The sequence below is a fragment of the Bombina bombina genome, chromosome 10, assembly GCF_027579735.1.
Source record: "Bombina bombina isolate aBomBom1 chromosome 10, aBomBom1.pri, whole genome shotgun sequence".
Taxonomy (NCBI): Eukaryota; Metazoa; Chordata; class Amphibia; order Anura; family Bombinatoridae; genus Bombina; species Bombina bombina.
Window position 1 is genome coordinate 32,661,576 of NC_069508.1, and position 12,905 is coordinate 32,674,480.

General features: G+C 39.2%; 1 protein-coding gene across 1 annotated transcript in view; it reads left to right on the forward strand.

Moving 5' to 3' along the window:
* Window positions 1-12,905, forward strand: part of SOAT1 (sterol O-acyltransferase 1) — a 71,102-nt gene that overhangs the window by 19,510 nt on the left and 38,687 nt on the right. The window contains exons 3-5 of the mRNA XM_053693929.1: window positions 1,738-1,796; window positions 10,750-10,898; window positions 11,800-11,859. Coding sequence (XP_053549904.1) covers window positions 1,738-1,796; window positions 10,750-10,898; window positions 11,800-11,859 — 268 coding nt within the window. The remainder of the gene's footprint in view (window positions 1-1,737; window positions 1,797-10,749; window positions 10,899-11,799; window positions 11,860-12,905) is intronic.

Sequence of the window (12,905 nt, forward strand, 5' to 3'; positions counted from 1 at the left end):
GGGGATATCCTTACCCATAATTCTTTGCTGCAGTGAAAATGTTGCAGCTGTACACTTTCCTACCTGCTTTTCAACAAAAGATACCAGGAAAACAAAGTAAATTTGTTAATAGAAGTAAATTGGAGTGTTTTTTTTTTCTACATTCTGTCTGAATCATGAAAAGAAAGTGTTTTGGACCCTTTAATAGGTTAAGATAATTTAGACTAGCAAGTGGGTTTCATTTGTCTATTTTACTTCACTAGCAACAAATACTTTTTCTAACAAAAATATTTACTTTGCTGAGATTTTTGCAATCAAAGCAGAAACTGCACATGACACAGAGAGAAGGAAGTTGATTATTTTAAGCTACTGGTGATCAAATACTTAAATATGTGAGAGCAAATCTGTTTTCCTTCTGGATAAGGTATTTATTTTGTTGCATTTTTATCACTTGTAGACACAATACTTATATTTCACAGGGTGTGTGTGTACTGGCCATCTGACACATAGTAACCTTCTGTACTGAAGTATAGTGATTAGCCACATGTTTGTGTATAAGGGGGATTCTGACACAGTGCACATTTTGTACCTAGACACAAGGATGCTATGACCTTCAAAGCTTACTGTTCGTAGTGCAGGAAGCTTTTTGTTGCTCTGTGTTTTTTTTTTTTTTTTTTTTTTTTGTCTGCTCTAACAAGTAGCGTTTAAATACAATTTTTATTTCCCTAATCTGCTGCTCTATAAGCACCATTCCAAGCTAAACTGTGTGATTAAATAACATACTGTACTTTGATAAGTTGTAATAAGGAATGAAATATAATCCTAAATCATGTGTGTGTATATATGTATGTATATGTGTATGTTCTGCAATCCATGCACTCCAACCTTTCCGATCCATCTGTAATGCCTGTCTCCTCAATAAGTCGTTATACGTATCCATATGAACATAGAGGGCACGCACATGACTTCATAATTTTAATGCTTTATTTTTCAATGCAAGAATAACATGATTCAAGTCGACGTTTCGGCTCCTCCAATGAGCCTTTTTCAAGACAATCTTGTTTATATGTGTGGCGCGTTCAAATCGCCATTCTCCAAATGCCCTCTATGTTCATATGGAGATAGATAGATAGATAGATAGATAGATAGATAGATATCTCTATCTCCTCTCCAATCGGCACATCTAGGCAATTATCCCCCAGATTACCTTCCCATAGAAATAGTATACATTGTTACAGATGTACTCAACGCATCAGAACACTGGGTAAGATATGCAAATTTGGTATACAATATCCGGTTTTGACTCTTTACTGTGCCTGACTACATATTTCCCTTATGTGCTAAATTTTGGTTTTGTTGCACTTACCTAAAAGGGGATTCTGTGGAAGCAAAATCTGAGATATTGTATACCTAATTTGCATATCTTACCCAGTGTTCTCTGATGCGTTGAGTAACAATGTATATAGACTACTTCTTATAAATATATATAAAAAAAAAAAATAAGAGGGGGTTTGTGCTCATGTTCTCAAATTAAGTTTCATCATCTGTGACCTTAAAAACATGAAGCCTGTTCCTGTTTACAAGATTCTCTTTTTCCTATCTCTGTGCTTTTGAGTAGATTGTGGTAAAAAATATTGCATTGTTTTCAATAGCCCTTGGTCACTGGCAAAAGTCTGTGCTATATATATTTTTTTTTTCTCCTGTTTACTCATGGACAGGGCATACTGACCTGACTAAATTCTATTCTCTTTTTGACAGGGCTTGTAGATTTGGATCATGTAATCAGCCGGAAAATGGAACTGAAGCGAAAAGCAGAGGTAATATGTTACAGTAGCAATGCAACTTTTTTACCATATGAGCAGACAGACATCAGGGAGTCAGATTTAAAATTGTGTTAACTATGAATAATAATAAAAAAAATCATTTTGTAATAACCGTGCATTATTTACTGTGCTTGCTTTTTTTGTAATTTTCATAAATTGTGGTTTATCCACTTCCCAAGATAAACTGGAGTGGAGCCTACACAATCTCAAGTCTGGACCCTGCATCATGTTGTTATACAATAATTGCTTGAATAGTGTAGTAGTTATTTATGTCTATACTTCAGCAGAGTAAATAAGATAAATGTACCAAAGACTTTTTTCAAGCGTTAGTTTCCTGGACTGCAAAACAGACTGATATACTTCAGGAAAGTTTTCCTCTGTGAAAAGCGCAATTGGGCTAAAAGAAGCTACTCCCTTGTGGTAACCAGCTACTGATCAGTTGTTCTTTCCTGGCAGACTGCTTCTTTCTTTCCGTTTGTATTTGTGTTACGACCCTGGGGAAAGTCTCCCTATGGGTGATGTGGGGAACCAGACGTGGAATCCTTTTGCTTAGAGGGATGTGGCTGCACCTCACTGATGAGACCCAAAGGAGGTTGAAACAGTCTGGGGTTTCCATTTCCCTTATTCAGAGGAGAGTTGTCTGCTATTTGGGGGTTGTCCTGACTTTATTAGGAGGGATCAGACTGATATACTTCAGGAAAGTTTTTTTCATCTGTGAAAAGCACAATTGGGCTAAAAGAAGCTACTTCCAGGTGATAACTGGGCCATATAACAAGCCAGTGAGCTGTTGTTCATTCCTGGCAGACTGCTACTATTTCTGTTTGTATTTGTATTCTCCTTTTTGCTAGAAGTCCTCACCACCAGAAAGTATCCTAAGATTTTTACTCCATGCACCATTTCCAATCAATTTAAGCATCTGACGAATGTCCTCTCTCTAAAACCATATAAAGTATATATTTATTTGCATGTTAGTTCAAGAATACATTAATACTGGGCAGACCCATTTAATGTGACAAATTGATTTACTGGTTCTGTAAATACTTAACCATCTGACTTTGTATTCATTTCATTAATAAGAAAAATCATTCTTCTGTTTTGATCTTGGTTTATTTAAAAAAAAAAAATAACAGCTTCTTTTGTTTGCAAGAAAACAAGTTTCTTTTTAAAGACACGATGAGTCCACGGATTTCATCCTTGTGGGATTACGCCTCCTGGTCAGCAGGAGGAGGCAAAGAGCACCACAGCAAAGCTGTATATATAGCTCCTCCCTTCCTTCCCACTCCAGTCATTCTCTTTGCCTGTGTTAGTGATAGGAAGAGGTAAAGTGAGGTGTGTGTTATAGATTCTTCAATCAAGAGTTTATTATTTTTAAAGTAGTGCCAGTGAGTGCTACTTTGAGCTAGGGTGTAGCCTAGACCAGATCAGTCTCTACAGTAGAGCATTTGGTGGCTTTAAAGCAATAGGAACTGGTGGGACATAATTCTCACTCCGCCTCCTATACATATTTGCTGCCCTAATCCAGATAGCCTAAGCACATTTAACTCAGGCTTATCTTATTCCACAGGGATATGGGAGGGAGAGAGAGACCTCTTACATCTGCTGGACTGCCATTTTTTTTTTTTTTTATTTATTTATTTTTTATTTATTTTTTTGAGCCCTCACCTCCATCTCTGGATGCAGTTCAGTCAAAGTACTGGGAGATGGAGTACTGTCATGCCCACAAGGGGCGGAGCTATACGGGCATTTGTTTGCTGCGCTTTCTACCTCCATTATGTTACTGGAGGGTAGGGCGTTGAACACGGCTATGTAGTGCTCAATGCTAGACCTAAAAACATCACGGATCAGACGTGTTAAAAGGTCTTTGATGGTTATACTGTTAACTTGTACACTTGGGCACCTTCAGCACAATAGCTGAGGTTTAGAACTGTTTGCTTATTAATTGTTAGTTTGCAAAGCACACAATAAGCATGATGTGGGTTTTTTTTTTTAAAACGTTAAGACAGTGTAGTTTTTTTTTTTTTTTTTTTTTTTTTTTTTTTTTTTTTATCTGTTGCCTTTATTATATAGATTTCAGTTGCTTGGGTTAGTTTATCCTTTGTGATAGGATACTGCAAAAGCATGGTAAAGATAATGTTATTTTACCATTTAAAGAAACCGTACTGTTATTTATGTGTAAAATTTTTCTTAGATATACTCATTCTAAAGCTATTGTTGTTGAGAGTCTGGTGACACCAGTCAATACATTCCACAATTTTCTACTATAGTGTCCAGAATAATTGTATGAACCACAGGTAGTTCTCTGCGGTTCTTTACAAAGACATTGCTTTTTTGATGTATATAGCGATGTCTATTTACAACAATATTGATATTTTTATTGGGTTGTTCTGCACAACAGAAATAAAATGTTCTTTTAAAATTTAAAGAGACAGTAAAAAAAAATTCTGAGTAAATTTTATTAAAGAATTGCGGCTGTTTATTTGTTCATCCTTTGTGACGGAGGATGAAACAAACTCACACAAGAATAGTTATTTTTCAGATTTAAAAGAACAATATCGTTCCTATGTGAAAAATGTCTTAAAATTTGTTCAAATTTATTTTTTCTTTTTGAACCTACTCCCTCTTCGGCGATTGCTGTTTGGGAGTCTGTTAACAATGGCCACAAATTTCTCCTATAGTTTCCGTCGAAATTTTATGGCCCACATGCAGTGCCCTGCGTTTCCTTCACACTCCACTCGGGGTTATGATGCATTCTATATTTTTACTTGAGGTAAAAGCATTGCTAGAGGAATTGCTATTCTAAAAGGTCACTGAGAATCTCAGTTTCAGATGGAATTGGGGCCTTAGGCATTCTCTATATTTACAAGACTGTTTCCCATAGCCGTATCAGCTAAGAGGCTGGATGACATTCCTTAGGGGGGAAGGTGTCGTTTTCACTACGTGAACTTCTATGCCCTTAGAGGATAGTCCTATGGACAAAATTTAGTAATGGGACACCCACCAGGGTTTACAATGGCAACCATCTGTGTACTTTGCTACCGTCACTGGTGTGACGGCATATTGGTTTGATGCGTTGTCTGAGGCTATTAGTCAGTAGTTTCCCTGGATAAAATCCAGGACTGGATAAAGCTTTCAATTGGCTAATTCCTTTATTTCAATTTCTTCCCTTCCAGTTATCAAACTGGGAGTATAGGTGGCTCTGTTCCAGCTCTTCGAACCTTATGGTTAGAGCCTTGTTTTATGGATAAGATTTTGGTGAAAACATAGCCTGCTGTTGAAGCACAGACAGCATAGGGAACATGCCCCAGTCCGGGATTGGATCTCGTAGGGGGTTGTCTTTCCGTTTTCGCTCAAGTTTGGTTTCAAGCTCATATGTTTTCCTCTCAGAGGCAGTTTCTGCTTTCAATATTGTCTGAGGATCAGACAAAGGGAGAGACGTCCTTACAACTGCGTAGTAGGTCTCTCAGACCTGGGAGTGGTTGTTCCAGTTCTAATACTTGGTACAGGATCTGGGGTTACCGGTCAGGTTGTGGTTCCCAAAAGAGGGGGATCTTCAGACCATTTTTTTAAGAAGGGTACTGTCCTTCAAGATGGAAACTATTAATTTGTTCCATTTCTCCCTTGATCTTAGAGGGTCAATTTATGTCAACGGTGGATTGAGGGTCAAGTGCCTTCATGTGCCATTCACAAGAATCGTCTAAAGTTATAGGGTTTGTCTTTCTGATCAAACGCTTTCCTTTCGGTCTTGCCACAGTTCCGAGTTCTTACGGAGGCTCTGGGATCGCTGTTGGCGGTGCTTTAGTTACGGGGCATTGCAATAGCGTCCTATCTGGCTGATATCCTAGTCCAGGCGTCATCCTTACAGCAAGCACGATTTACACGAACATGGTGTTATACTTCCCGTGAGCTCACAGGTGGAGGTGACTTTGGAAAAGTGTTTCTTAGTACCAAGCACAAGGGTAGCTTTCTTGGGAATCCATGACGAATTCCATATCAATGAAGATTTTTCTGACTGAGGTCAGGAAATCAAGGTCTATCAATACTGGTCTAGTCCTTCAGTCCACTTCTCGGCCTTCAGTGGCTCTGTATATAGAGGTATTCGGGCTGATGGTGACGGCAATGGACATTAGCTGGACAGGTGGCTCAGCATGCTAAGGCACTGTGACTGAGCTCTGTAACAACCTGAGGGTTGCAGATTCAATCCCCGGTGAGGTCCACTCAACCTTTCATCCTTCTAAGGTTAGTAAAATGAACAGCGCCTTGTGTCACTTAAAATTCCGTTTGTTCGTTCCACCTCAGACCTATGCAGTTAAGCATGCTCAGGCAGTGGAACGGAGATTATGCAAACTTGTCTCCTCAAATAACTCTGGATCGGGGGACTATTTTCTATGGTGTTTGTCTCTGGATCACCTATCCCAGGGAACATGATTTTGCAGTGTGTGGACTCAAGTGGAGTCTGTTCTTTTTATAGACTTCCTGCAACTGAGAGCGAGCTTCAAGGCTCTTCTGGTCTGGCCTCAGTTGGCTTTGGCCCAGTTTCCTTCTTGCTATCTGTCAGTGGTCCATATCCCAGGGGTGGACACTTGGGAAACGTATTTTCTGAGTAGTCAGATTTTTCATCCGGGAGAGTGGGAACTCCATCTGGGAGTATTCTCCACCTGATTTTCAGATGCTGTCGGCCAGAGTTGGCTCTCATGGCATCTTGTCAGACTGCCTGGCTTGGGATACAGGTCCAGGTCCAAGGCCCCCAGTCTGAGCTGTTAACTGCCTTGGCAGTTCTTTGGTCCTTCAGCCTAGATTATCTATTTCCCCGGTTTGCGCTTCTTTGCCGGGTGATTGTTCAAATCAAATAGGAGAAGGCATCAGTGATCCTCCTCGCCTCTGTGTGGCCTTGCAGGATTTGGTATGCCGATCTGGTGAACATGTCATCTCTGCAATCTTGGACACTTCCGTTGAGGAGGGACCTTTTATTCAGGGTCCCTTCTTCCACCCAAGTATAGTTTCTCTGAGGCTGATTGCTTGGAGATTGGACGCTTGGTTCTATACAAGCGAGGTTTCTTTGATTTGGTCAGATACCTTAATTCAGGCATGTAAGCCTGTAACTAGGAAGATTTACCATAAGATAGGGCATAAATATCTTTATTGGTTGTTTCCAAGAGTTACTCATGGAGTAGAGTTAGGATTCCCAGGATTTTGTACAGGGAGTGCAGAATTATTAGGCAAGTTGTATTTTTGAGGATTAATTTTATTCTTGAACAACAACCATGTTCTCAATGAACCCAAAAAACTCATTAATATCAAAGCTGAATAGTTTTGGAAGTAGTTTTTAGTTTGTTTTTAGTTATAGCTATTTTAGGGGGATATCTGTGTGTGCAGGTGACTATTACTGTGCATAATTATTAGGCAACTTAACAAAAAACAAATATATACCCATTTCAATTATTTATTTTTACCAGTGAAACCAATATAACATCTCAACATTCACAAATATACATTTCTGACATTCAAAAACAAAACAAAAACAAATCAATGACCAATATAGCCACCTTTCAAAAGCCTGCCATCCATGGATTCTGTCAGTTTTTTGATCTGTTCACCATCAACATTGCGTGCAGCAGCCACCACAGCCTCCCAGACACTGTTCAGAGAGGTGTACTGTTTTCCCTCCTTGTAAATCTCACATTTGATGATGGACCTCAGGTTCTCAATGGGGTTCAGATCAGGTGAACAAGGAGGCCATGTCATTAGATTTTCTTCTTTTAAACCCTTTCTTGCCAGCCACGCTGTGGAGTACTTGGACGCGTGTGATGGAGCATTGTCCTGCATGAAAATCATGTTTTTCTTGAAGGATGCAGACTTCTTCCTGTACCACTGCTTGAAGAAGGTGTCTTCCAGAAACTGGCAGTAGGACTGGGAGTTGAGCTTGACTCCATCCTCAACCCGAAAAGGCCCCACAAGCTCATCTTTGATGATACCAGCCCAAACCAGTACTCCACCTCCACCTTGCTGGCGTCTGAGTCGGACTGGAGCTCTCTGCCCTTTACCAATCCAGCCACGGGCCCATCCATCTGGCCCATCAAGACTCACTCTCATTTCATCAGTCCATAAAACCTTAGAAAAATCAGTCTTGAGATATTTCTTGGCCCAGTCTTGACGTTTCAGCTTGTGTGTCTTGTTCAGTGGTGGTCATCTTTCAGCCTTTCTTACCTTGGCCATGTCTCTGAGTATTGCACACCTTGTGCTTTTGGGCACTCCAGTGATGTTGCAGCTCTGAAATATGGCCAAACTGGTGGCAAGTGGCATCTTGGCAGCTGCACGCTTGACTTTTCTCAGTTCATGGGCAGTTATTTTGCTCCTTGGTTTTTCCACACGCTTCTTGCGACCCTGTTGACTATTTTGAATGAAACGCTTGATTGTTCGATGATCACGCTTCAGAAGCTTTGCAATTTTAAGAGTGCTGCATCCCTCTGCAAGATATCTCACTATTTTTGACTTTTCTGAGCCTGTCAAGTCCTTCTTTTGACCCATTTTGCCAAAGGAAAGGAAGTTGCCTAATAATTATGCACACCTGATATAGGGTGTTGATGTCATTAGACCACACCCCTTCTCATTACAGAGATGCACATCACCTAATATGCTTAATTGGTAGTAGGCTTTCGAGCCTATACAGCTTGGAGTAAGACAACATGCATAAAGAGGATGATGTGGTCAAAATACTCATTTGCCTAATAATTCTGCACTCCCTGTATTTTCTTCAAGAAGGCTGGGAGAAGGGTTTTTCAACGAGTTCACTAAAGGGTCAGATCTCTGCTTTCTCTATTTTGTTACACCGGCGTCTGACAGATGGTCCAGATGTTCAATCCTTTTGTCAGGCTCTGATTGGAGTCAAGCCTGTGTTTCAACCAGTTGCTCCTCCATGGAGTTTGATTTTAGATCTTAAAGTTATTCAAGGGGTTCCGTTGAACCTATGCATTCCATAGATATTAAGTTGTTATCTTGGAAAGTTTTATTTCTTGTTGCCATTTCTTCTGCTCGAAGAGTGTTTTGAGCTTTCGGCATCACCATATAATTTGCCTTGCCTTATTTTCATTCAGATAAGGTGGTGTTATGTACTAAACTTGGTTTTCTTCCTAAGGTTGTTTCAGACGAGAACATTGCTTAGGAAATTGTTGTTCCTTCCTTGTGTCCTAATCTTCTAAATTTTTTTAAATTTTACAAATTTGATATCTTTGCTTCTGCTGAGACTGTTTTTGGGAGACAGGTTCTTCAAGCAGTGGTGCCTTCCGTTTAGGTTCCCTGTCTTGTCCTTCCCTTTTCATCCATGTACTATAGCTTTGGTATTGTATCCCACAAGTAAGGATGAAATTCGTGGACTCATCGTGTCTTTAAAAAGAAAATGTATGCTTACCTGATAAATTTTTGTTTCTTTTTAGACACAATGAGTCCACGGCCCGCCCTGTTCTATGAGACAGGTTATTAATTTTTTGTTAAACTTCAGACACCTCTGCACCTTGGCTTTTCCTTTCTCTTACTAACTTCGGTTGAATGACTCGAGTGGGAGGGAAGGGAGGAGCTATATATACAGCTTTGCTGTGGTGCTCTTTGCCTCCTCCTGCTGACCAGGAGTCGTAAGGATGAAATCCGTGGATTCGTCGTGTCTAAAAAGAAACAAATTTATCAGGTAAGCATTTTATTTGCTTACTAGATTTATTTTATTTTGATAAAGGTGGTGGTGTGTCCTTTCCCACCAATAGGGTTGAGGAAATATTTGATGCCTGGTGATAAGTTGTATATACACAAATGCAGGTGTGGACCCAGCACTATTCAAAGCAAAAGGAGGTGGTTTACCAAACTCGGCAAATAAACAATATCCTTCAGCTACCAGATTTCTTTAAAATAGACTTATTGGGCAAACATAGGTCCAAAGTGAAAACGGCATGCTGTGCATGATTAAGGGCATTGTTTAGCCTGAAACATTGCTGTTTTCGTTTTGGACTCATGTTTGCTGAATAAAGGTCTATTTTAAAGAATTCTGGAAGCTGGAGGACATTGTTTGTTTGGTTAAGTTGTATATAAATAAACATTTAAGTTTGTTTCAAAATCTCTTTTTAAACTGCTTAAAATTTTATTGTTTAAAAAGATAGTTCATTCCTTTTTATTACCCATTCTCCAGTTTTGCATAATCAACACTGTTTTAATATACTTTTTTTTTTTTTTTTTTAACCTCTATGATAACCTTGTAAACTTGCATTTTAGCCAATTAGTTCTAGTTCCTGCATAACTCCACAGAAGTGAACACAATAGTGTCTAATTGGCACACATGAACTAGCATTGTCTGGCTGCACAAAGCTAATAAAATGCACTGATATAAGAGACGGCCTGCAGGTGCTCAGAAACGGGCAGAAATTGAGGTTTGGAAGTTATAAAATGTGCAAAGCTGAGGAATGCGTAGTAAAGACATTTTCTTTCTGTTTAAAAAATAAAAATAAACTGTCCCTTTTTAATCTTATATTATATATTTATTTTTGTATGGGGGAAAAAATGACTATTAAAGTGATGGTAAATCCAAGCGTATAACAAACGCTAGGATTTACCATCACTAAAAATAAACATTAGTTTCTGTCATTCCTAAAATAAAAAAAAAAAAAGGTGCTAAACTGACCATATCTGTGCAGTAAGTATATCGCTAACTCGGCGCCTCCGGTCGCCCACGGCACAGAGCTCTTCTTCAATGAGGTGACGTTTACACCTCTAGCTGTGCTAGGATGTCAGTTGACACGCATGGCTATTGGTTTAGAGGTGGAAACGTCACCACATTGAAGTAGAGCGCTGTGCCGTAGGCGGCCAGATGCGCTGAGTTTAGCGGGCTGGGTCACTGTAAACCATCTTTACATAAACCGATCAACAATGTTTATTAATTTTTTTTTTCTATGTTTTAACAACAATGTAGTTATTGAAGGCAGAGCTGATGAAGGAGGTTGACATTCATTTTAATGAATTTGTGAACAACTTAATAGAAGAATCAACTGTCTTGGAATCCACTATTGCAGCTCCAAACTTCCACCCTGGAAATGGAGAGAAAGATGGTCACAAAACCAGGTAACATTTATCTATTAGACTTTTGCTTAAGAAGCAAAAAGTCCACAGCTTTTCCTTCCACAGAAAAAAAACCAAATGTTAATACAATATTTGTTTTAGTACAAAATACTCGGCGCCTCCTGCTTTAGAAAAAATCTTCTGTGAAATATGCAGTGGTTACGATCAGCTGATAACCGGGCAATTTATTCCCTGGGTGGCAAACAGCGTTAAGATTGTTGGCAATTGAATCATAAAAAATATCTGAGTTCCCATGGTACCTTTTTTAATAATAAAAAGGAGCATTAAAGAAACGTTTACAGTCTCTTCCCCCCCCCCCCCCCACACGTCCTTCTTGCTGATACATAGCTTTTCCTTTTGTATAGATGCTACTAGGCCAAACTGTATGTTGGTAGAAACTCATGACATAGGTGTACCACCAATAATCTGTTGCTTGGAGGCAAATATGTGTGTGACTATATAGCATGTGCCTAGCTATTGATATCACAGTAAGAGTAGTGGTGTAGAGTATTGTTTTGTAAGTACCCCCAACAGGCCAGGTTTTCATGATATCTTAATCAGTGTACAGGTGAAATAATCTGCTCATGTATGAAAGCAAGTTAGTAACCATGGTTACTGATCATCTGATTACTTTACCTGTCCACTGGTTCAGCTATAATGAAAACCTGGCCTGTTGGGGTTACTTGAGGATCGTGGTTGAGGAACATTGATGTAGACCACTGTATCTGATGAGAACGTACTGGCATGTGATAGAATAAGCTACTCTCAATTATAATCCACATTTCAGTTGTGATTTTTACTCTGGCAATGTTCAATGGTACATTACATAAAAGCACAGGTTATCGGCCTCTAGGTACAGATGTATTCTTTTATATTATATTTTATGGCTTTTTTTCTTTTACAGGGGATTGAGACCACCTCCTGAGCATGGCAAACTGTTTGTATCGAGACGTTCCCTGCTAGAGTAAGTGCTCACTCCTATATGGTGTGATAAAATGATACTCTGTGAGTTTTATCTTAAAGGGACAGTCTACACCAGAAGTTTTACGGTTTTAAAACAAACCTCCTTAAACGTTGCTCTCCAGATGTTTTGGAACTACGTTTCCCATGATGGTCAGCCAGCTGATATGCTGGCTGAGCATCATGGGAAATGTACTTCCATTCTTCATGTTGATGGGTACTGTGTAATATAGACCAGACTTCCTCAAACCTGGCCCTTCAGAGGTTTTGGAACTACATTTCCCATGACGGTCAGACAGCTGATATGCTGGCTAATCATCATGGGAAATGTAGTTCCAAAACCTATGGAGGGCCGAGTTTGAGGATGTCTGTTTTTAAAAGCTAGATAATCCCTTTATTACCCACTCCCCAGTTTTGCATAACCAACACAGTTATATGAATATACTTTTTACCTCTGTGATTACCTTGTATATAAGAGTCTGACCGCCCCCTGATCACATGACTTTATTATCTATTGACTTTCATTTAAGCCACTTAGTGCAGTGTCTGACACAACCCACGGGAGAGAGCATAATGTTATCTCTATGGCCCACATGAACTAGCAGTCCCCTGTTGTGAAAAGCTAATAAAAAGCATGGGATCAGAGGCTGTCTGCAGTGGCTTAAAAACAGGCAGACATTTAGAAGTTTAAATGTAATAAAGTATATTAATATAACAGTTCGGTTGTGTAAAGATGGGGAATGGATAGTAAAGGCGTTTTCTATCTTTTTAAACAATAACAATTTTAGTGTTGACTGCCCCTTTAAATTACATAAATTAATCTCAGTTTTAAAGTCTCTTGTTAGAAACAATAGCCAAAATATTTCTGCCCTTATTAAACTAGTACTTGTCGGATAAGAAGGGAACATAAAACCTAAACATTTCCATTCATGATTCACACAGAACATACATTTTTAAACAACTTTCCAAAGTACTTCTATAATCTAACTTTCTTAGTTTTCTTCTTGTCCTTTGTTGAAAAGCAGGGGGTAATTTCTGAAGTGTGCACGT